General features: G+C 34.5%; 1 protein-coding gene across 1 annotated transcript in view; it reads left to right on the top strand.

The window, feature by feature from the left end:
• The window catches only part of Uba6 (ubiquitin like modifier activating enzyme 6), a 63,468-nt gene that overhangs the window by 29,686 nt on the left and 12,612 nt on the right, over positions 1-21,170 (top strand). Inside the window, exons 16-30 of the mRNA XM_028892251.2 lie at positions 692-770; positions 1,693-1,773; positions 5,200-5,277; positions 6,549-6,730; positions 7,942-8,047; positions 9,934-10,023; positions 10,118-10,198; positions 10,940-11,068; positions 12,869-12,920; positions 13,009-13,072; positions 13,995-14,064; positions 15,539-15,610; positions 16,392-16,509; positions 18,011-18,204; positions 20,414-20,541. Coding sequence (XP_028748084.1) covers positions 692-770; positions 1,693-1,773; positions 5,200-5,277; positions 6,549-6,730; positions 7,942-8,047; positions 9,934-10,023; positions 10,118-10,198; positions 10,940-11,068; positions 12,869-12,920; positions 13,009-13,072; positions 13,995-14,064; positions 15,539-15,610; positions 16,392-16,509; positions 18,011-18,204; positions 20,414-20,541 — 1,524 coding nt within the window. The remainder of the gene's footprint in view (positions 1-691; positions 771-1,692; positions 1,774-5,199; positions 5,278-6,548; positions 6,731-7,941; positions 8,048-9,933; positions 10,024-10,117; positions 10,199-10,939; positions 11,069-12,868; positions 12,921-13,008; positions 13,073-13,994; positions 14,065-15,538; positions 15,611-16,391; positions 16,510-18,010; positions 18,205-20,413; positions 20,542-21,170) is intronic.

Genomic DNA, 21,170 nt, shown 5'->3' with positions numbered 1-21,170 from the left:
AGTCATCTTCACTTAAGTCATTTGGATATTGGTAGGATCTTTTCTCTTTCAAGGAAGGTAGCTCTTATGAATTGAGGAAAACTTTTTTATGTTGAAAAAGTTTAATTAAATTAGTTACATCAATTCCTCTTCCTTGTCCTTTCTCTTAACTCTTCCCATGCTCCTCACTCCCTCAAATTGATGGCCCCTTTTTTATAATTTTCTTTATATATATGCATAAATATATAAATACAGTCTGCTCACTTAGTGTGGCAGTGTGTGTGTTTGAATTCAGTGTTGTCTACTTTGTATTAGATAACCAATGAGGGGCCTCATCCCTAGAAGCTTATTCCCTGTTAGCAGTCATTAGTTACCTCTACTTCTTTGTTTGTGGGTTTTTTTGGGAGATGGGGTGGGAGGGAGTTTGAGACAGGGTTTCTCTGTGTAGTTTTGGTACCTGTCCTGGATCTCATGCTCTAGACCAGGCTGGCCTCTAACTCACAGAGATCTGCCTGGTTCTGTCTCCCGAGTGCTGGGATTAAAGGCGTGTGGCACCACTGCCCTGGCCCTTTAGTTCTTTGTTTAGGGGTGAGAAGGGATGGAGAAAACCCTTACAGTATATTCTGTTTTAAAGCACAATACTGAATTGTTATTAGCAATAATGAAATGTATTTCTTGTATCTTTTTGTTGTGTTGGTAAATGTTTCTTCAGAGGAGATAGATATGATGCCTTACGAGCCTGCATTGGAAATACATTGTGTCAGAAACTACACAATCTGAATGTCTTCCTAGTAAGTATCAATAAGGATGGGAATAAGTAGTTGTTCATACTGATGTTGATGGTCAAGTTAATTTTTTAAAGTCAACTGGTTCTAAATGAGTAACTGACAAACCATATAACCTCCAGAGCTTAAAATTTTACTGTCTGGCCCTCTACATAAAAAGTTAACCAATTCATGATCTAAAGAATTTATGCATTTCAAAATAAAGCATGAATATAATAGCTTTCAACATTAAACGATTCTCTAGAAGTATTTTAAAAAGATGGAGATTTTTTTTCTCACTAAATTAAGAAATGAGTAAATGTATTCTATTTTTTAAATGTCTTAGTTTATTTTGAGAGAAATTTTTCTCAAGAGCATGAAACACTCTTGGCCAGTCTTACAAATAATGCTTGGTTTTAATAATCATTTTTTTTTGTATAAAGTAATATTTTAAAGATTAACACTTACTGTAGAGATTTTTGCATGTAGATGGAACCTCTTAGAAGTATTAAGTTTCAAATAATCTATTTTACTTAAAATTCTTAGTAGTCTTAAGCAGACTTTGCCTTTCAGATGAGCTGACAAATGTCTAGAGTAAAGATTTTTCCTGTTCCCTAGCTCTGGGCTTGGGTGGTTTGGCTTGTTTTTTTTTTTTTTTCTGCCATTATTTTCTAGCCACCGTAAAAAAGGAGCTCTGTGTTCAGCTTTTGCTAAGAATCTTCAAATGTTTTCTGTTTAAAGAAAGTATAAATGGTCTATTTTCCTTATTTGTTTTGTGCTTATTTAATTGAGACACTTATAAGGTGTTATAAAACCTGTAAAAGTAAAATCTACCACAAGTGAATCACTTGTATTTGTTGTAATAGTACTTAAAGAAAATTGAGTGAAAATTCTTTAAGTAGATTATAGTTTTATTGTCTGACATTTATACTCCTGTTCTCTTAAATAGGTAGGATGTGGCGCCATAGGCTGTGAAATGTTAAAGAACTTTGCATTACTGGGTGTTGGTACAAGCAGAGAGAAGGGAATGGTAAGATACAAGTCTTTTGAGAGTCAGAGTTTTTATAATTCTGTTGTTGCCCTTTTTTGAGCTATCTTTGACTATACCAGCCTGTGTGTCAGGTAGATCATTAAGCTGAGAATTAGAGGATTTTAATTGTTTTCTGGTCACTTTTTAAGTGACAAATTCTCTACTTCTCAGTTCTTAACTTTCTGAAATTCTCCAAAACTGAAAACTTTGTTTCTTTTGTAGTTACCATCAAGATCAAAATTAAAAGGAACCTTTGTTGTCATAGCTTTGCAAACTGAAAACCATGTTATTATTTTGTTAGACTATTGTTAATTAACATGAACATGAGATGACATTAGGAAGCTGCAGAGTACTAATATAGTTTAGATGGTGAGTTTCAAACAGTGGGAATAATACATACTTTGGTATACAGTTGAAATTCTTCAGACTGAGTTCATTGCAAAATAATGTCATATTTAGAATAGCTTCATTACTGGTATTTTACCTTTCAGGATAAAAATTTCCATTACTGACTTCATATATTTATCTTGGTAACTAACAGTGACACTGACCAAGTAACTAAAGAGTATATGATAATCCACATTTTGGCTTATTGTTCTAGTTTTAATAGGATTCATTACTGTCACAGTTTTAGGTAGGTACATATTATAATATCCATGCTTAGCATTACTACACTGCTCCATAACCATGGGTCTAGTGGCTTAAAAGTTGTTTGATTTAAAAAATAAAATTCCCTTCTTTACTGTAAAGTTGTGGGTCACCTGAATGTTTTAACTGTATGGATGGTCACAGTGCTTTTAGTAGATAAAGGTCTGGACAAGAGCTGTAATGAAGAAACCTATTGACAACAGACAGCAAAATAAAGCATGTAATGTGGGCAGGCTGCTGTCAATCTCAACACAGATGTTTTTGTTCAAAACTTTAAGTGTTCATAGATACAGCTAATGTGGAAAGAGAAATCCCCAGGTACCTAGAATCAAGGGAGAAATGAAACATTTAATTAAACACAAGAGACATTTTTTTCTCTCTCTCTTTGATGTCTAAAACTTTAAAGTAGAAAATGAAATCACTCACCAGAAAATAAGACTCTTAGACCATGCTCCATACTCATGTATGGATCCAGTGTTATATTGGGTAATTTCAAGCAGATATATTATAGAAAATTTAGGCCCGTTGAAACCACCAAAGCTCTTTAAACAGGTGTAAAATTCAGTCATAGCTGTCCAGAGCACATAAACTATGCAGAGCAAACATCCATTGATGATTCACATTTTAAAAGATGGAACTCTGATCTCGTGAGGTGGCTCATGAAGTATAGATACTTGCCACCAAGTCTGACAACCTGATTTTCATCCTAAGGACCCACATAGTAGGAGAGAACTGACTCCCACAAGTTATCTTTTCGCCTCCACATACGCACCCCAGCATATACATGCCCGTACAACATGAACGTACACATACACACACACAGCTGCACTTCACATGGATGCCCTAGTGTGGCTTGTACATGTGCTCACACACATAAATAAACAAGTATGTGTAATTAAATAAAAATTATCAGCAGTAGAGAAGGAACCACTTTATAGAAGAATCAGCCATCACAAAGGAATGAAGCCTCCTGAGACATATAAAAAAGGGAATACTTTAGGTAATAGAAAAATGTACATATGATAAAAAATTTTGAAATGTAAAGACAAAGATACAGAGAAGTAGGAACACAAGAAAAAAAAGAGCATTGACAACTTTTCCGTAATATTTTCTGGACAATTAGTAGACTTAACAACCAGATAGATGTAACTATAGTGAAGTTGTCAGGGTACAGAAAGAGGTTCCAGAAGAGACATTTGAGTAACAGGCAGGGCAAGACAGTGATGGAGATTAGCTTTATAATGAGAGGGAAAACGACTTTCAGCCTGCATTTCTGCATTTAATTGTCTTTCAAGAAGGGCAGAGTACAGGTATGTGACCTGTAAATGAAAGGTCTTTTACATGATATAGGCATGCATGAAGGATAAGCCATGAAATTTATGGACATGCATACTTAGATTCAAGTATGTGAAATGATTTATTTTTAAAAATCTGATTTAAAATCAGGAAAATGATTTTTAAAAATCTTACTGAAGTGTTTAGTTAGAACATGGAAAGTTTAGATAACTTAATTAAAACTAATTTTAGAATTGTTTTTCTGCATGGGGAATTGAACCTTGGTCCTTGTGCATGCTGTTCAAACCCCACAAAGCTAAGTTGTATTCTAGTCCCCTTCCCCCCATTTTTTTTTCTTTGAGATAGTGTCTTCCTGAGTTGCCTAGGCTGCCCTTAAATTTACTTTGTAGTTTAGGCAGGCCTTGTAGTTAAAAATCCTTCTGCCTCATTCTCCACAGAAGCTGAGATTTCTAGAAGAGAAGTGATATGTTTCAAAAGTTGGAACTACAAAAATGTTTAACTTACAAACCTACCATGAAAACTTGGTCAGTCTAGTAGAAGACAAAGTGGAAAGAATCAAAAGCAGGATTTCAGGAAACAAAAGGGCAAAACATTAATCACAGTGATTAATGAGGAGGTATTGTGAACTTTTATAAGACAGCGTCTGTTTAGCTTTGTGTTGAAGTTTCATCACCACCAAGCCCCTGAGGGAAGCATTCAGATGAAGGAAGATGTGTTCTGGTCATGGTTTTAGAGGTTTCCATCTTCAGCCTCTTGACTCTATCACTGTAGGTTTACAGTGAAGCAGGCATCATGGGGGGAATATCCTAAAGCTTCTCACCTCATGGAAGCCCAGAATCAAAGACACAGTGAACCTTTTTTCAGACATTGTGTCCCAACCCTACTCTTTGTAGTCGTTAAATTGAAAGAGATACCCTCTAACATAAAATTCCACAAAAAAGGTAGGCGCATTCCTCAGAAAAATTACTAAACGAAAATCAGTGTGTGCACACTAATCAACACCTGAAACTGGAACCCGTGCTGTGCAGTACTGTACCTAGGCCAGTCTTCTTCAGTCTAACTGAGTAGCACATACATATTCAATACTCTACACATTATCTTGGCTCTTTGTTTTCTTTCATCTTACAGAATTAAGAGTCTAAGCTTTCTTAAGGGGCTAAATTGCAAGTACTTTTAGGCCTATAGATCAATTGTGACAGCTAGTTGACTGCCCTGAGAACATGCAAATAGTCACAGACGTAAAAATTATTTTAAAAAATACTCAACTGCTTTGTAGTTTACAGATCCTGCCTTAGTTGGACTATGCTCATTGACTAAACATTAATTGGAATTAAATCTAACAGTGATAGCATATTATTGGCAATCATTCAGAATTTTACTTTTGTAATGACTTTTACTACAAAAAATAATTTGAGGGTACTGTTTCAGTCATAGTGAGAAATGCAAAGCAGATTTATTTGTTTTGTTCTCCTCTGCTACAAGGTTACAGTTACAGATCCTGACTTGATAGAAAAATCCAACCTAAACAGACAGTTCCTATTTCGACCTCATCACATCCAGGTTTGTCACCGTTTTCTTCTTCTAAATAGATAATGGTTGCTGGGGGCTTCTGTCCTTTGTTAGACTCTTAAGAGAAAGAATGAAGTGTTCTTTGGGAAGAACAAAATTGGAGAAAATCAAAAGTTGTGTTTTGTACATAATAAAGTTGGTTTTTGCATTGATTTTTGGATGGTAATATTTAAGTTGCAAAACATGAATAGTACTTTTCATTTTGTGATCACCAAAGTATGTTTCCATGAACAAGTTCTTTAATTGGAGGTTTTAACAAAGCACACATTTTAACTCTGCTTTTTGTTTTAGAGCAGGCCAGGTTTAGTGTTTAAAATTGCCATACTATTTTTATTTAACATCCCCTTTTATTGTAAAAGACTACTTAGTTTTCTCAAAGATCAAAATGTTTAAATCAGGAAAAGAAACAGGCAGTGCATGGTAGCCTATTCCTTTAATCAGTGTACTCAAGGGCAGAGGCAGGTAGATCTCTTGAGTTCCAAGCCAGCCTGGTCTACAAGTGAGTAATAGGCTGGTGATAGTTCCATGGTGAAACCCTGTATCAGAAAACAGTGCGGAAAAGAAAGAAATGTTCATCAAAAGCATGTGCTTTAGGTTTCAATTTTTCCCTTGTATTGTCAACTCATTGTCAGGCTTGGGAAATGAAGTTTAGGCATGTTATAAACAAGAAGAGACTACAACAGATGTCATAGTTAACCTGATGTCCTCTTATATAAACACGGAGGACATGACATTGGAGCCTCTTGTGAAGTAAAATATCCTTTAAAACAGTTCATTTTGTGTGTTATCTCTAGATGAACAATGAAGACCTATCTATAAATTTCCTGAGTTCTAAGAGTTTCTGACTTTGTTCTTAGAGTAAGAAATAAAACATGTTATAATTGAGCTAGGAGAGACAGAAAGACCATTAAATCAGATGCACAAATTCAAAGGATGCTAAAGAATGTAGATTCAGAGCCAGTATTCAAAATGAACCTTCAGAGCACGTGAAATGACACCATAATTCAATGATGGCTTAACCTTTAATTTAAAAAAAAAAAAAATTATTTTTAAGACTTAACTAGTACTTTTTAATATCTTAAAATCTCGAAAGCACTTTGCTACACAATGAAGGTTGTTTAGATTGTTAATATGTAAACTAGTTTCATTACCTTGCTATCACCTCATAGATCTTCCAAATGGTTAGTATATGTAAATTCAGTCATAGTTCATCTTTTCTGTTTAACATTTATTCCTTCTGTTTTTATTTGTTACTTGTTTAGAAACCTAAAAGCTATACTGCTGCTGAAGCAACTCTGAAAATAAATCCTCAATTAAAAATAGATGCACATCTGAACAAAGTTTGTCCAGCCACTGAGAGTATATACAGTGATGAATTTTACACTAAGCAAGATATCATTATTACAGCACTAGATAATGTGGAAGCCAGGAGATATGTAGACAGGTATGTTCTTGAAATTCAAGTGCATAAAGAACTACTTTCATTTTTATTTTTGTTTTCCACCCTCACTTTTTGAAAAACTACCAAATTTTCTGATTATTTTTTATGTCACTCTAATAGCACTACTCAAATTCAAGCATGCTGATGATTTCCTATTATACTTAGAAAAGTTAAATATTGATAAAACAGCATGAATGTTTTTCATGCAATACCTACCGCCTGGCCATTGCTCCCACTTTAAATGTGCACAGTCTTCCCTGGCTCTCCTTATTCTAGCTCTTGATGCCTTCTCTAGGTTCTCAAAGGCCTTTTTACCTTAGGAACGAAATTGGTTTTTGGCCTCAGGAAATTGTACTTCCCTCCCTCCAAAATTCTCCCAAATGTACCTGCCTGTTCTTTCCTTTAAGCCATTCCCTCATCTTTCAGTTTCAGCCTAAATATCTCAAACAGATGTTATCTGCCTTTCTTAATACTTTTTCATTGTGGCACTTATTTTTTTTTTACATATGTGTTTACTTAATGTTTGTTTCTTTACTAAATCTTTCATCCAGAGACCATTTGTTTTCCACCACTATATCTTCAATGCCAATCATCTGATTTTATTCAATGTGATTTATGAAATCAGTCATTGAATGAATCATTATATGACTACAATGTTAGTCTACTAGAGCATATGTCAGAGAAGGTTTACCAGTTGAGAAATGAGAAAGAAGACAAATCTTGAGCAGAAGAAAGAAAAAAAGAAAAAAAAATTGCATTTATTGTTGGGTGATTATGTGTTATAGGGGCTATTTACAAAAAATTTAAGAAAAACATGACAAATGAAAGTAGTTACTACTGCTTGGAATAAAGACTAATTGAGAAAATATAGTATGGTAGAACCTAGAGTCAGAAAATAACCAAATAATAAATAGAAAGAAAGTGAAGAAAGAATGACATAGTTAGTAATTAAGGTGAAAATAGAAGTTTAAAAACTCCAGGATTTGGGGGTAGTAAGTGGAAAGAAGCAAAGTATTAGGTTGGACAACAGATTTTTACATATGTCATAGGGCTAGGAAGTAGAACTCTTATGTTCTGTTTCCTACAACACTTCATTCAGAGATTATCAGCATGTGGAATATTAAATACAGAAGTAGCTGTCCTCTGTTTACCTTTTATTGCTCACTTTTGTGGTTTGTTTTGTTTTTTTTCCCACATATTTTGTCTCCAAATAGCCGTTGCTTAGCAAACCTCCGGCCTCTCCTAGATTCTGGAACAATGGGCACAAAAGGACACACTGAAATTATTGTACCTCAGTTGACTGAATCTTATAACAGTCATGTAAGTCGGTATATTGAAAAAATGTCTGCTTTTTGTGTCATAATTTTTGTCTCCGTTGAGGATTCAGTAAATTTGCTTCACTTTATTAATTTTGGTTTTCGCTATCTATGTGCATCTGCGTTTTTAAATATGTTGACACAGGATTTCAGTATGTGTTCAGGGTTCAAGGCGCACACCTGTGTGAAGTCCAGGGTTCAATGTCAGGTATCCTCCTCTGTTGGACTCTTACTTTTGAGACAAGGTACTGGCCAGCAAGTGCCAGGGATGCCCCGGCTCCCAACCCTCCGCCTCTGCCTCTCCTGTGCTGCATTATAAGCACATAACTCCACACATGCTTTTACATGGTGCTTGAGAGCAGATGTAGGTCTTCAGGCTTACCCAGCTAACAGTCTACGAACTGAGCCATTTCTCTGGTCCCTACATAAAATTTTTAGAAATCATCAAAAAAAATTTTATCTATTTCTTAGAACTTTTAAGTTTTCTAACAACCCTAGAGCTTAAAATGCTTTTAGGAGCAATTAAAGTTTTGGACTGAAAACAGAACTGTCACCAAAGACTTGGAATCATATCCATCTGCTATCTTTTGGTGTTATTGTGTAAGATAATTAGCTGGCATATAAAGAATGAAGATTACAAGTCTAATAGCTTTGTACTCATTTCTAATTTTATCTTAAGAATTTATGACCCAGCATGCATTATTAGAAATACGTGTGAAACCTGGTACATAAACCTGGTAATTTACCCAGAATCTACCTGAAAAAGTCAGATTCTTCAGAGAAAGAGAGAATTTTTTTTAAAAATGTATTTATTTATTATGTATACACTGCTCTATCTGCAGACCAGAAGAGGGTAACCAATCTCATTACAGGTAGTTTTTTAAGCCACCATGTGGTTGCTGGGAATTGAACTCAGGACCTCTGGAAGAACAAGCAGTGCTCTTAACCGCTGAGCCATCTCTCCAGCCCGAGAGAGAGTATTTTAGATGATAAAATGTAAAATTTTGACCCTCATAAATGATTTTACAATATTGCTAAAGTTGAGACTGTCAGTCTAGGAAATAATTGTATCCTTTATTATTTTAAAATGGACAATTCAAGTAAAATAATTTAAGGTATATGGTTTTTATAAGTATCATTGTCCCTTGATTTAAAGAGTATGTTTCAGTTAGTAAGTTTTTTAATTCTTAGGGTTCACTGTTTATCCATTTTCTTTCATGAAATACATTAATACATTTAATGATGATAATGTAATAGATTAAACTGTTTAACTAGTGTATTAAACAGGAGGGAAATGATGATATGCAAAATTTCATGGGAAGATTTTCACAGTAGGGAATTCTTTCATTCAACTATATTTGCTAAAATTTCTCCTAGTTTTTTACTTCAGATTCTTGTAAAACAATTTAATATTCTTAATAGTGTTCCTCTTTGAATTATAGTTAGTGGTAGCTCATAAATCAGCAAATTAAAATAGATATCTCTAAGTAAAAGGGCATAAATTGAGTCATTTTTGACTGAGTAAACCAGTAAGCCTAGGCTGTGTAAACACAGCTTCTAATAGACAAGGAGATCTTGAGAGATGCTTCTCTAGTGAGACAGCTTACTCATTCTCCATTTATTTAATGTCTGTTTTCTCTAGGAAACTATAAAGAGTCTTATTCTCAAATGTTTTTCTTCATGTAGAGACCTGGAATATGCTGAGAACTTATAATAAGGATTCTTGAATCACTTTTCAAAGTAAAAAGTAATGTTATAAAATTTTACATGTCACCTGAATTTTAGAGAAGAAAACAATGAATAGTGTGTGGTGATCTGCCATTAGGACTTTCTGCCCCGCCACACCAGTACCCAGCAGTAAATAATACTGAGATTTTTATTCTTTAATAGCGGGACCCCCCAGAGGAGGAAATACCGTTCTGTACTCTGAAGTCCTTTCCAGCTGCTATTGAACATACTATCCAGTGGGCAAGAGACAAGGTGAGGAAGTTCTTAATGACTTCATCCTCTCTGAATTAGAAAAGGGCATGTTATAACTTCTAAATATACCTGTCACTTTGTTTTTTCTTTACAGTTTGAAAGTTCCTTTTCCCACAAGCCTTCACTTTTTAACAAATTTTGGCAAGCCTATCCTTCTGCAGAAGATGTCTTACAGGTAAAGGTTAATGCCTTTTACTACAGACTTAATGCTTGATGTCCTTATAACCTTGTTTCTAGTTACCTAAAAATGTGAAAACCTTCCTGAAGAAATAAGAGTGGTCCATTTGACCACAGTGAAATGTTACTGTGAATCCTGAAATTAGATCACTGATAGCCTTTTTTAAAAAAATTGAATTGAATTGTATGTCATTGTCACTGTTTTACCTTAAAACGTTAGTTTTTGTTGTTCAACCCAGTGAGAGCAACAGGTAATCAAAGGGTTTGGTAAACTCTTGGGGAAAAAGTTCAGATTAATTCAAGTGAAAATAATCATGACTGGACAGTAATCTCATTGCTCTCATAATAAGGTCAACTTCAAAGATACTTCCTTGCATTTCTTGATCATATACAACTGAAAAGATCAATTTTATATTAACTATTATCCTATAATAGATAATAGGTCCTCATATACTAAGGACCTCTTTTGTACTTAGGAAAACATTAAAGTATATAATGAATTAAGAAACTTCGAATCTGAAATTTCATTTGCTATCCCCTCCTATTCTATTCAAAATGAAAAAAAAATGAAGAAAAAAATGAAAGAATGAGAGATAAGGGCTTGAAGCAAAAGAAAAAAAAAAGAATGAAAATACTAAGCCTGTGAGTCCATCTTTCAGGCTTTGACTCATACTTTTGGAATGTGTATATGCTTGTAATTGAAAGTGTTTAATTTTTCTTTGTTTTCCTTTTACTCTAGAAAATACAAAATGGACAGAGTTTAGAAGGCTGTTTTCAAGTTATTAAGCTACTTAGCAGAAGACCCAGAAATTGGTCCCAGTGTGTAGAATTAGCAAGACTAAAGTTTGAAAAATATTTTAACCATAAGGTAGGTATACGTTCTAACACATTAACCAAAGATCTGTCCTTGGCCTATTTATTACTAATGTCCCTGACTTTAAGTGTCTGTTGTTTTCTTACACCCAGCCTTTCACAAGTAAATAGTTAGCTGGGTGTAAAGGCCAGGCATTGACCAGTGTGTCTTTGAATGTTACTAATTAAAACATTTAGCTTTACTTACTGGCTTGACTGTCAGCGGACCCTAGGTACAGTTGGGTTTTAGACAGATACATTTTTTCTCTAGGTAATAGGAATGCATTCATTAAGAAGCTTGTTCAGAATAGAAACAAGAGACTAATAATTCAGATGAAAATTTTGTTCGAATTTTGCCTTTTCCAAACATAACTTATAAACACATCTTATGTGTTTTCTTTGTCTGAAAATCAAATGATTAAGAAGTACATTGCGGGGTTGGGGATTTAGCTCAGTGGTAGAGAACTTGCCTAACAAGCTCAAGGCCCTGGGTTTGGTCCTCAGCTCTGGGGGAAAAAAAAAAAGAAGTACATTGCACAATGTAGTGGTAGGCATCGAATAAGCTAATCCATATAAACCATTTAGGATAGGCCAAGGCACGTATTCAGTAATACTACCTGTTATTCTTGATTGCAGTCACATAGCTAACAGACTATATCCTGTACTTTTTTAATCCCTCCCTCAGGCCCTTACCTTATACGTTCATCTTTTAAAAACAGTCTTTGAGGGCTGGAGAGATGGCTCAGAGGTTAAGAGCACTGACTGATCTTCCAGAGGTCCTGAGTGCAATTCCCAGCAATCACATGGTGGCTCACAACCATTCGTAATGAGATCTGGTGCCCTCTTCTGGTGTGCAGACATACACTGTATACATAATAAATAAATAAATCTTAAACAAAAAAACAAAAACAATCTTTGAGTGCACTTGTGTTTTTTTCCTCCATGATTTGCTTTTTAGAGAAATGGTCTAAGCTCACATCTCACCAGGAAATAGGACTTCTTTCCTTCATATCCCACCTGTTTTTATCATAATTATCAGTGGCCTTTTGTTTCTCTTTGCTCTTTTTAGTTTATATCTTTTGTGAGTGTTTTTGTTTGGTTGGGATTTTATTTTTATTATTACATTTTTAATTATTTGTTTTTGTAGAAGGGTGGGGTGTGCTCATGTCACATATTCATGTGGAGGTTAAAAGGCAAATTACAGGAATCATTTCCATCCACCATGTGGGTCCTAGGGATCAGATTCAGTTTATCATGCTTGGCAGTAAGTAGCTTTACCTGCTGAGCAGCCCTGTTTTATTATCATTATTATTATTATTATTGTTGTTGTTGAAAAAAATGAACCATGGAAATAAAAGAGTATAATGTCCATAGTAATCATTGTTTACCTTTCATCTAGATTTAAGCAGTAGTTTACAGATCTGTATCACATTCTCACCCTCTTCCAATCACATCTTCAGTATATAATTTTGAAATGCTGAATGCCATTTGTGTTTAATGTCTATTCTAAGGGTTAGCTCTTAGAATAAAGCAAAATTATGATTAAAATATGCCATTTGTACAATAGGAATGAAGTAGTCAATATTCATTCATGTTTGTTATAAGAAAGCTAAAACAGCAGGATAGGAGAAAACATAAACTGATTTGTACATGTCTACAAGACCTCACTGTGTTATCTTTTAAGTTTGTTTTGTTTGATTTATGAATCCTGAGCAAATATGAGCAAAGCTTATATTTTTTAACTTCAGGGTTTTTTCTTCAGATAGCAACAAAGAGTAGGGAATTTTTTTTTTCATTCTTCCTTTTCCTCTTTTAGGCTCTACAGCTTCTTCACTGTTTCCCTCTTGACACACGATTAAAAGATGGCAGTGAGTATAAGTATTGAGAAGAAATTATAATGTAACACACTGGATATGACCAATATTTATTGAAAACAATATTTTATCTTTTTACCAGGTTTGTTTTGGCAGTCACCAAAAAGGCCGCCTTCTCCAATAAAATTTGATTTAAATGAAACTTTGTAAGTATATGTGTATATTTTCACTGTATATTTCTTAGCTGTACACTACAGGGTCTTCAGTGTTAAATGATTAAAACTCTTAATCCCAAAGTTAACAAGTCATTCTGGTCAAAAGAGCCAGCCACATCTTTCCACACAAATGTGCATCCATTCATTTACATGGTAAATAATTATTCTTTGTAATATCTACTCCATAAAAAACCAAGTCACCCCTACCTTCGCCCATAAGAAAATAAAATGATAATAAATGTTCTTACACTAACTAAAGCTAAAGATACTTTACTTAAGGTGGATTCAATTAATACTAGCTGCATAAATTAATACAGGTAATGTTTTAGCTTGTCTCTGTGGATGCCTGTACGTGTACACTGTTTTTAGAGTCACACTTAATTGTGTATATTCTCATCAGACACTTAGCTTACCTTCACTAATCTTGTCTTCCACAAATGGCACTTCGCTTAATTTTCCCATCTATTGCTTGATTCAGAACTTGAGTTACATTATCATAAATTGCCTTTCCGATATGACATACCCATTTTTGTTTTTAAGTAAATTATTTTGCTTGGTTCAAACCTAATGTATTCTCATTCATACCTGATACATGTTTTCTCATAAATTAAAAGGACTTTTCTCCAAGTATTCTAATAGTTTTTACTCACTTTTCTCTTCATAGTATTGCTAGTAACTACTTGAATATTATGAGTGTTTTTGATAAGCATTTTTGTATCAAAAGAAAATTTGGTATTTTAGTCTAGACAAGAATTTCATTGTCTTAACTTTAAAAAGGGTAAAAACTATTATGACACAAAAATTCTCGAAATGTAACTCTTAAGTGTTAATACAAAGGTTGTATTTGCTGTTGACTTAAATATCTTCATTAAAACTGCCATTCAAACTGCTTTTTTTGTTTTTATTTCAAAAGGCATCTCAGTTTTCTTCAGAGTGCTGCAAAATTATATGCTACAGTATATTGCATTCCATTTTCAGAAAAGGTAAGGTACTGTTCACGCCCTAGCAAGTGATTCAAAACCCAGGTTGAATTGGTTGGTAGCATCTAAATGTGTTTTTAGATCCTAAAAGTCATTCTTTTGTTTGTTTGGTACATACGTGAGCTCACATAGCTGAGGCTTGTCCAGAATCCACTGTGTAGCTGGAACTCGCCCTGAGCTCCACATCTTCCTGCTTCACCTCATAAGTGCTTGGATTATAGGCATGTGCCTTCATGCCCAGCTAATCATTCTTTTGCATTGAAAGAGAAAAACGTTTTATTTTTATTGTGTTATTGTCCGTTCTAACTTGCAAAAGCTAGCTACTGATTGCAGTACTGGTAAATAGAAAATATTAATTTTTCTTTCTGAATTTAAATGCTGAAATAATATTTAGGAAAAGCAATCATACTTAAGTAATAAAAGTATTTATAACCTGCTTACCTATTTCTGTTATCCTAAGTTGCTCTGAATTAAAACTCATGAGCCATGTCATAGCATTTAAAAATGCTTCTTAGAGCTAGATTCTTTTTCTCTTTTAGTGTTAGTTTTCATACATTTTCAGAAATCTATGAGTTCTCTTATTTTGATTTTTGTACCTTAGAATCATACTCACTCTGTTAGACATCGTCTTTTTTGAGTCCTGTCCAACAGGTTTGTTAGAGTTTTGTGAGACAGCACATGTGCATAAGTTAGCTTTCTCTTTAAATACATGTCAGAGTTGTATAAATTCTGCCTTCAAGTAAACTGATTAGAGAAGTAGAAAAAGGTCTTAGTTTTTTGTCACTATCTTGTTTAAAATAGGGTTTTATTAGTAGATACACAAACTCTCCAAGACTAGCTTCAAGTTCCCGATCTTCAGCCTTTTAACTGTTGGAATTACAGACGTGTGCTACCGAATCTGGATCTGTATTTAACATTTAATATGCCTATTTTAGATGAGTCTTTCTGATCAGTACCACATAAGGTCTAGGAATAAGTGGTAGTATTCAGTCTTGTGTTACAAGTCCTAACTAGCCTCAAAAGCAGTCTGTTTTTCATAGGTGCTTCCTAGTAGTAAATGTAGATGCAGGTTCATCTAGTTCAACTTGAACCATTATTGTTTTGCGTCTCAGTGTATGAATTTGATTAATTTATAAAGTAGAACATTACTCGGGAAAGGTAAACCTTAGACACTGAAGTTATAGGAATGTGGTCCCTTTTTTAAAATTTGCAGAAAGAACAAAACTTTAAAGTTTGTTAACTAATAAGTGCATTTTCTCTCCAAGCCTCCTTTCCCCCAATAACCTTTATGGCTGATAATTCTGACACAGTGGAGGTCAATGTTTCAAATGGATATAAATACATGAGTGATAATGTTGCTTAATTAAGTTGCTAAATAGTTAATGTGATAAAAGGACCTTTTTTTTATAGTTTTTAATCTCAGATTCAGTGTTCAAAGAAATGTGTTGATAAAATTAACTTTTTTAAAATAAATCAGGACTTATCAGTGGATACCCTCATGGATATTGTTTCAGAAGTTAAAATTCAGGAATTCAAACCTTCCAACAAGGTAAGATAGAAGTCCATTCACTCACCTAGCTAGTGGTTATTAAACTGCTGCTTATAGCAAATCTCATTCTTAGCCTGGAGAATACCGTAATGAACAGTCTTTGTCCTTAAGGACATTTTATTCCAAAAAGGATGTATTACATCTTAAATGTTGGTGATGTTTAATGTCTCAGAACATAATTTGATGAATTTTTAAAGTAAATAGTAAATAGAGGAAGACGTTCTTTTGTTTGAAAACATTTGATTATATGTGCTCTCTATTAGGTAGCTCCTTAAAGATAAATCTGTTGTGGTATATGCTGCATTAATGATGCTGTACTTAGTATATGAAGAAAAATGTATTCTTTATAAAAATAACTACTTAGTAATCAGCAGGTACTTAAAGCCCATATTACATATTTTGTAAATATTTCCATTTTTTTCCTTCATGAATCAGCCACTTTGAACTATGCATTTTTAGTCAAATGTAGATTTGTCCAAGTCAAAACTATTTGAATCTCAACTTCATTTAAGTGTGGAATTGTAAGATATCTATCTATATAAGTTCTTCAGTTAAAAAAAAAAAATTCAAGCTCCAATAAGAAAAATAAATTGCTTGAGATATGCTGGAGGTCTCTCAGGGACCAAGATGAAAGAGCCTGGTTATATTATAAACCTGCCAGCATATGAGGACAGGTAGTAAACAAACACAGAAATAATTATATTATGATCTGATTAAATATAAATAATAGTCAAACCTGGATATAAAATGTGATAATTGTAATAAATATATATTTTTAAAGGTTGTTCAAACAGATGAAACTGCAAGGAAACCAGACCATGTTCCTATCTCCAGTGAAGATGAGAGAAATGCTGTTTTCCAACTAGAAAAGGCTATTTCATCTAACAAAGCTACCAAAAGTAAGGGGACCTCTTTCAAATACATTGGACTATAGCTAGACTTACTTTCCCAAAGAGCCATATTGACAAATTGAGGGGAATAATTCTTAGTCATTAATAGCTGATTATATCATCATATAAAAGTTTCTGTCCTTTAACTGTGACTAAATTCATCATTTTTATTCTCATGTCCTTGACATCAAGTTTTAAAATCTAACTTTCCAAATTACATTAAGTGCTGTATTGTAATTCTTACTGTTTTTATGCTTCAGATGTTGAACAGGTCTTAAAACACAAGCAAATAGCTTGCTTTTAAGGAGCAGAAAGTTCAGATTAGCTGGGCATACTGGATCAGCAGAATCAGGAAGTCACGGTCATCTTAAGCTACATAGTGAGACCCTATCTCAAGTTAAAAAATCAGCTTATTACCCTGTTCATACTTTCATACTTTTAGACATACTACTTTAGGGGGAAGAATTACCAAAAGTCTCAGAGAGAGAAGAAGGGAGGGGGAGGGGGGAGGGAGAGGAGTTGGTGTCTGTGTGTGAGAGAGAGAAAATATAGGTGAACATGTGGGCGTGTACATACCATGACACACACATGGAGGTCAGAGATTAAGCTTGGATGCTGGTCCTGCCTCCTTTGCCTGTTCTCCTGATGCATACACCAGGCTAGTTGGTCTACAAACTTCCAGGGACGCTCCTGTATCTGCCTCCTATCTCTCTGTAGGTGCTGCGATTACAGGTTCTCACTGTGTGTGTCCACCTTTTGTGTAGATTCTAGAGCCTTGATCTCTGGTCCTCATGCTATGTAACTAGCTCTTTCCCTCCTCTTACTGTTCTCAGGTACTGACTAGGATACAAACCGACTTTGCTAGGATACTAACAGCTTTGCTAAAGCTGAACTTTTAATTTTTTAAAAGCAGAGTTAGTTGTTCATCTCCTTAGGCATGCTTACTATCTTTTGTTAGATAAATCAGTATTTCTCAAAGTTCTGTGATTTCATGTGTGAATCAGTAAAATTTCATGTAAATAGTCTTTAAAGTGACATTGGAAATCACTAATCTTGAAATATTCAAAAGGATAACTAAATGACTGTTAGTTATCAGAGATAAAATGTTTCAAAGTAATATTTATGGATAAATTTTGAGTAGTACCAAAGATTTACTTTTATAATCCACAGCTAATGTCACATATGACTTTTATATTTCACTATTTACTATTTTTTATACATTAAGTTCTTTATTTTGGTGGTATTAAAGCCATTGTTTTCATGTTCTTTTACAACTTCACTTGCCTACATTTTTATACATTTTAATTTGATTAGTAACATAAATTATGATGAATGTCTTTATTAATTGATCAGTGCTTTCAGTGGATCCTTCAGCTTGGTAACTTGTATATTTCTTTATTAGAAATCTTGTTCTTTAAAAATCTTATGCATGCACACTTTGTACATTGCTTTTTATATCATAAAACCTTTACCACTAACTAGAGAACTTTCTTCTTGTTACCCTGGTCAGGTGACCTTCAGATGGCAGTCCTTTCATTTGAAAAAGATGATGACAATAATGGACACATCGATTTCATCACAGCTGCATCCAACCTTCGAGCCAAAATGTATAGCATTGAACCAGCTGACAGGTTTAAAACGAAGCGCATAGCTGGTAAAATTATCCCTGCCATAGCAACATCTACTGCTGCAGTTTCTGGCTTGGTAAGCTTATTCTTCTAAAAACACTTCTATCTTCTCTACATTATACCAACCTTAGCTGGCCACTCAGATTTTAGAGATGAAGGGATAGAAAAAAATGGATCCTATAATTTAAATTTTCAAGATATTTATGAAAATACAATAAGGTATATCTCTAGGTCCTATGTATAAAAATATTTTAGCATTAAAAAATAAGCTTAACATAGAGTATAGTTGTTCTTAGAGATGGTGATCTCAATGACTTTTTTCTTCCCTCCTGGGTTTGGGGCAGTGGAAAGAAAGGATCAAACCCAGCAGCTAGCTGAGGAGCAAGTTCTGGAACCCAGGGGACACTCCAGGATCCCCTGGATTCTGAGTTCAGCATCCAGGAAGCTTGGAGTCTCAGAGGGAGTTCTGAAATCTGAAGAGTACTTGATTGTGAGCACCCAGGGAGAGATAGCCAGACAGGCTCAGAGAGGAAAGACATGGTATCCCATCCTCCCAGAGCACAGGGCCAAGAGCAACAGAGGATCACCTGGCCACCCTGTCACTTTTCCCTCCACCTACCACAGAAATCATGTTAGCCTCCATGTCAAGTAGATATTCTTAATATGTAAGTACTTAAGTGACTGGGAAACAGGTTAATAATTAGTCCATCTATGATAATTGAACTTATAGTCATGTTAGTTAAGTTTTCTAGGTATACATAGATATATTTCTATTAGGCAGGTAATCTTCAAATACTTCAAAGACCTACAGAATATGGCATTTAAAATGTTTTAAAAACTTAGGCTTTCTGGACAGTAAGACACATCTGCTCCTGGCAGCACCAATTTACTTCAAAAAGAAAGATGGGCATTGAAGACACTCCATATGGAGTTTATCTTCTTCTTGGCAAAAATAGCTATTTGGGCAAGAGACTGTTCTTGCCTGGACTGCTTGACAAAATGTTGTATCGACTGGACATGCAGGACCATAGGAAGATGACCACTGAACTTTGCAAGGCAAAATGGTCCTTCAGGTTCCTGCTTTGCAGAAGAAACAGTCAGACATTCTACAGGACACAGAGAGAAGTGACTGAGAAATTCTAGGCCCATGGACTGAAGATGGATGCCCCAACATTGCAGAAGAACTTTGGGTGACTGTCCAGGCAGGCAGCTGTATCTGTCATTCTAGATATTTGAAAGTTGCTTATAATGCACTTCCTGTTTATTTAGGTAAGACCTCCTTCTGAGGTCTTTGATGTAGTTGAAGACTAGATAGTTATAATTATGGTTTTCTTTGGTTATGATAAGAGATAAGGTAGATATGAAACTTTGGACTCACAAATACAAGATAAATAAAATATTTCCTTTAAATTTGCCAAATATAGACTAGATATTGTAACTAATTCTTGCTTGATAACTGTTTTGTTATATATAATTTTACTATGTTAAAGTTAAAACTTTACTTTTTAATTAAACAGAAAAGGGGAGGTGCTGTGGGATGTTCTGTATGCTGTGAATATGTGTTACTCTGATTAGGTGATAAATAAAATGTTGATTGGCCAGTAGCCAGGCAGAAAGTTTAGGTGGGATAAGCAGACAAGGAGAATTCTGGGAAAAGAAAGGCTGAGTTAGGAGATGCCAGCCATCTGTCCAGGGAGCAGCATGTAATGGCACACAGGTAAAGCCACAGAAAATGTGGCAACATATGAATTAACAAAAATGGTCTGAGTTTAAATGTAAGACCTAGTCAGTGGTAGGCCTGAGCTAATAGCTGAGCAGTTTTAATTAATATAAGCCTCTATGTGTTTACTTGGGCCTGAGCGGCTACGGGACCATGAGGACGTGGGGACCAGGTGGGACACAAGGAAACTTTGAACTACACTTAAGAATCATTATTATGACCATTTATTTTACTGTACTCTATTGGTACTCTAAAGTTAGAAATAGTTGTCTGCTCCTGTATTGGTTGGTTAAATTGCTTTAGCTTTTAGTTATGGTGTCTGCTTTGAAAATAAGATGATTAAATGGTGAAATAATCTTGTTCACTATATAGAATAGGCTGAATATTAAAATAAAATACACTAAAAATATACAAGTCAGTTAAATAAGAAGTGTATATTACTGTAATCACATAGCTGTTCTTACTATTTACAGAGAAATGCTTGGTAAAGAACAAAACTGATTAAAGTCCCAAGTAGCTTTAGATTTAGGTTCCTCAGGTAATCAGATCACCTTCTCTTGTCTAGGTTGCCTTGGAGATGATCAAAGTAGCTGGTGGCTATCCCTTCGAAGCTTACAAAAATTGTTTCCTTAATTTAGCCATTCCAATAATAGTGTTTACAGAGACATCTGAAGTAAGAAGAACTGAAATCAGGTATGTATAAAAATCTGTTTTGCTTTTATAATGGGAAAGAAATAAAATATTCTACCCTTAGCAAGGAAGCGTACTGGTTTTCATCTCTATTTCTTGTTAATTTGTCCTACTGTTTCAGGACCCAGTCAAACTTGAGGATCTTGGTGAATTATTTCCAAGTAACTAGCCAAAGAATTCTAACAACGGTTGTTTTGTCACACCATTCAGCGTTTTACTTTAGGGTTCCTAAGTTGGATCTTTTCAGAGGCATTCTTGTCTGACTATAGACTGAAACTTAGAGTCTAATTCCACACATTTATGACAACAAAACAATTCCTTGAGTTTCTGTTTTTCACATTTCAGGTTGGCCACAGCCAGAAATGTGAGTCTTATCAGGAAGAGCTAATCTTCTTATCATCCTCATACATTACTTATGAGAGCACAAAATATTATAATCCATACCAGTGAAATAAGGTGCTGCATTTCCCACTTCTAAATACATTTACGCACATGCCAAGGTGATCATTCTAGCATATTTATGACAGCCAATGATTTGAACAATCCGAATGTTCAGTTACTGATGACTAGAACATCTGCACCATGAAACCCCTACAGCTATTTAAAAATAAGGGATGCATGCATGTACATTC

Source organism: Peromyscus leucopus, chromosome 10 (assembly GCF_004664715.2).
Source record: "Peromyscus leucopus breed LL Stock chromosome 10, UCI_PerLeu_2.1, whole genome shotgun sequence".
NCBI lineage: Eukaryota > Metazoa > Chordata > Mammalia > Rodentia > Cricetidae > Peromyscus > Peromyscus leucopus.
The sequence above is the reverse complement of the archived record's forward strand: the minus strand, read 5'-3'. Positions and strand labels throughout refer to the sequence as shown.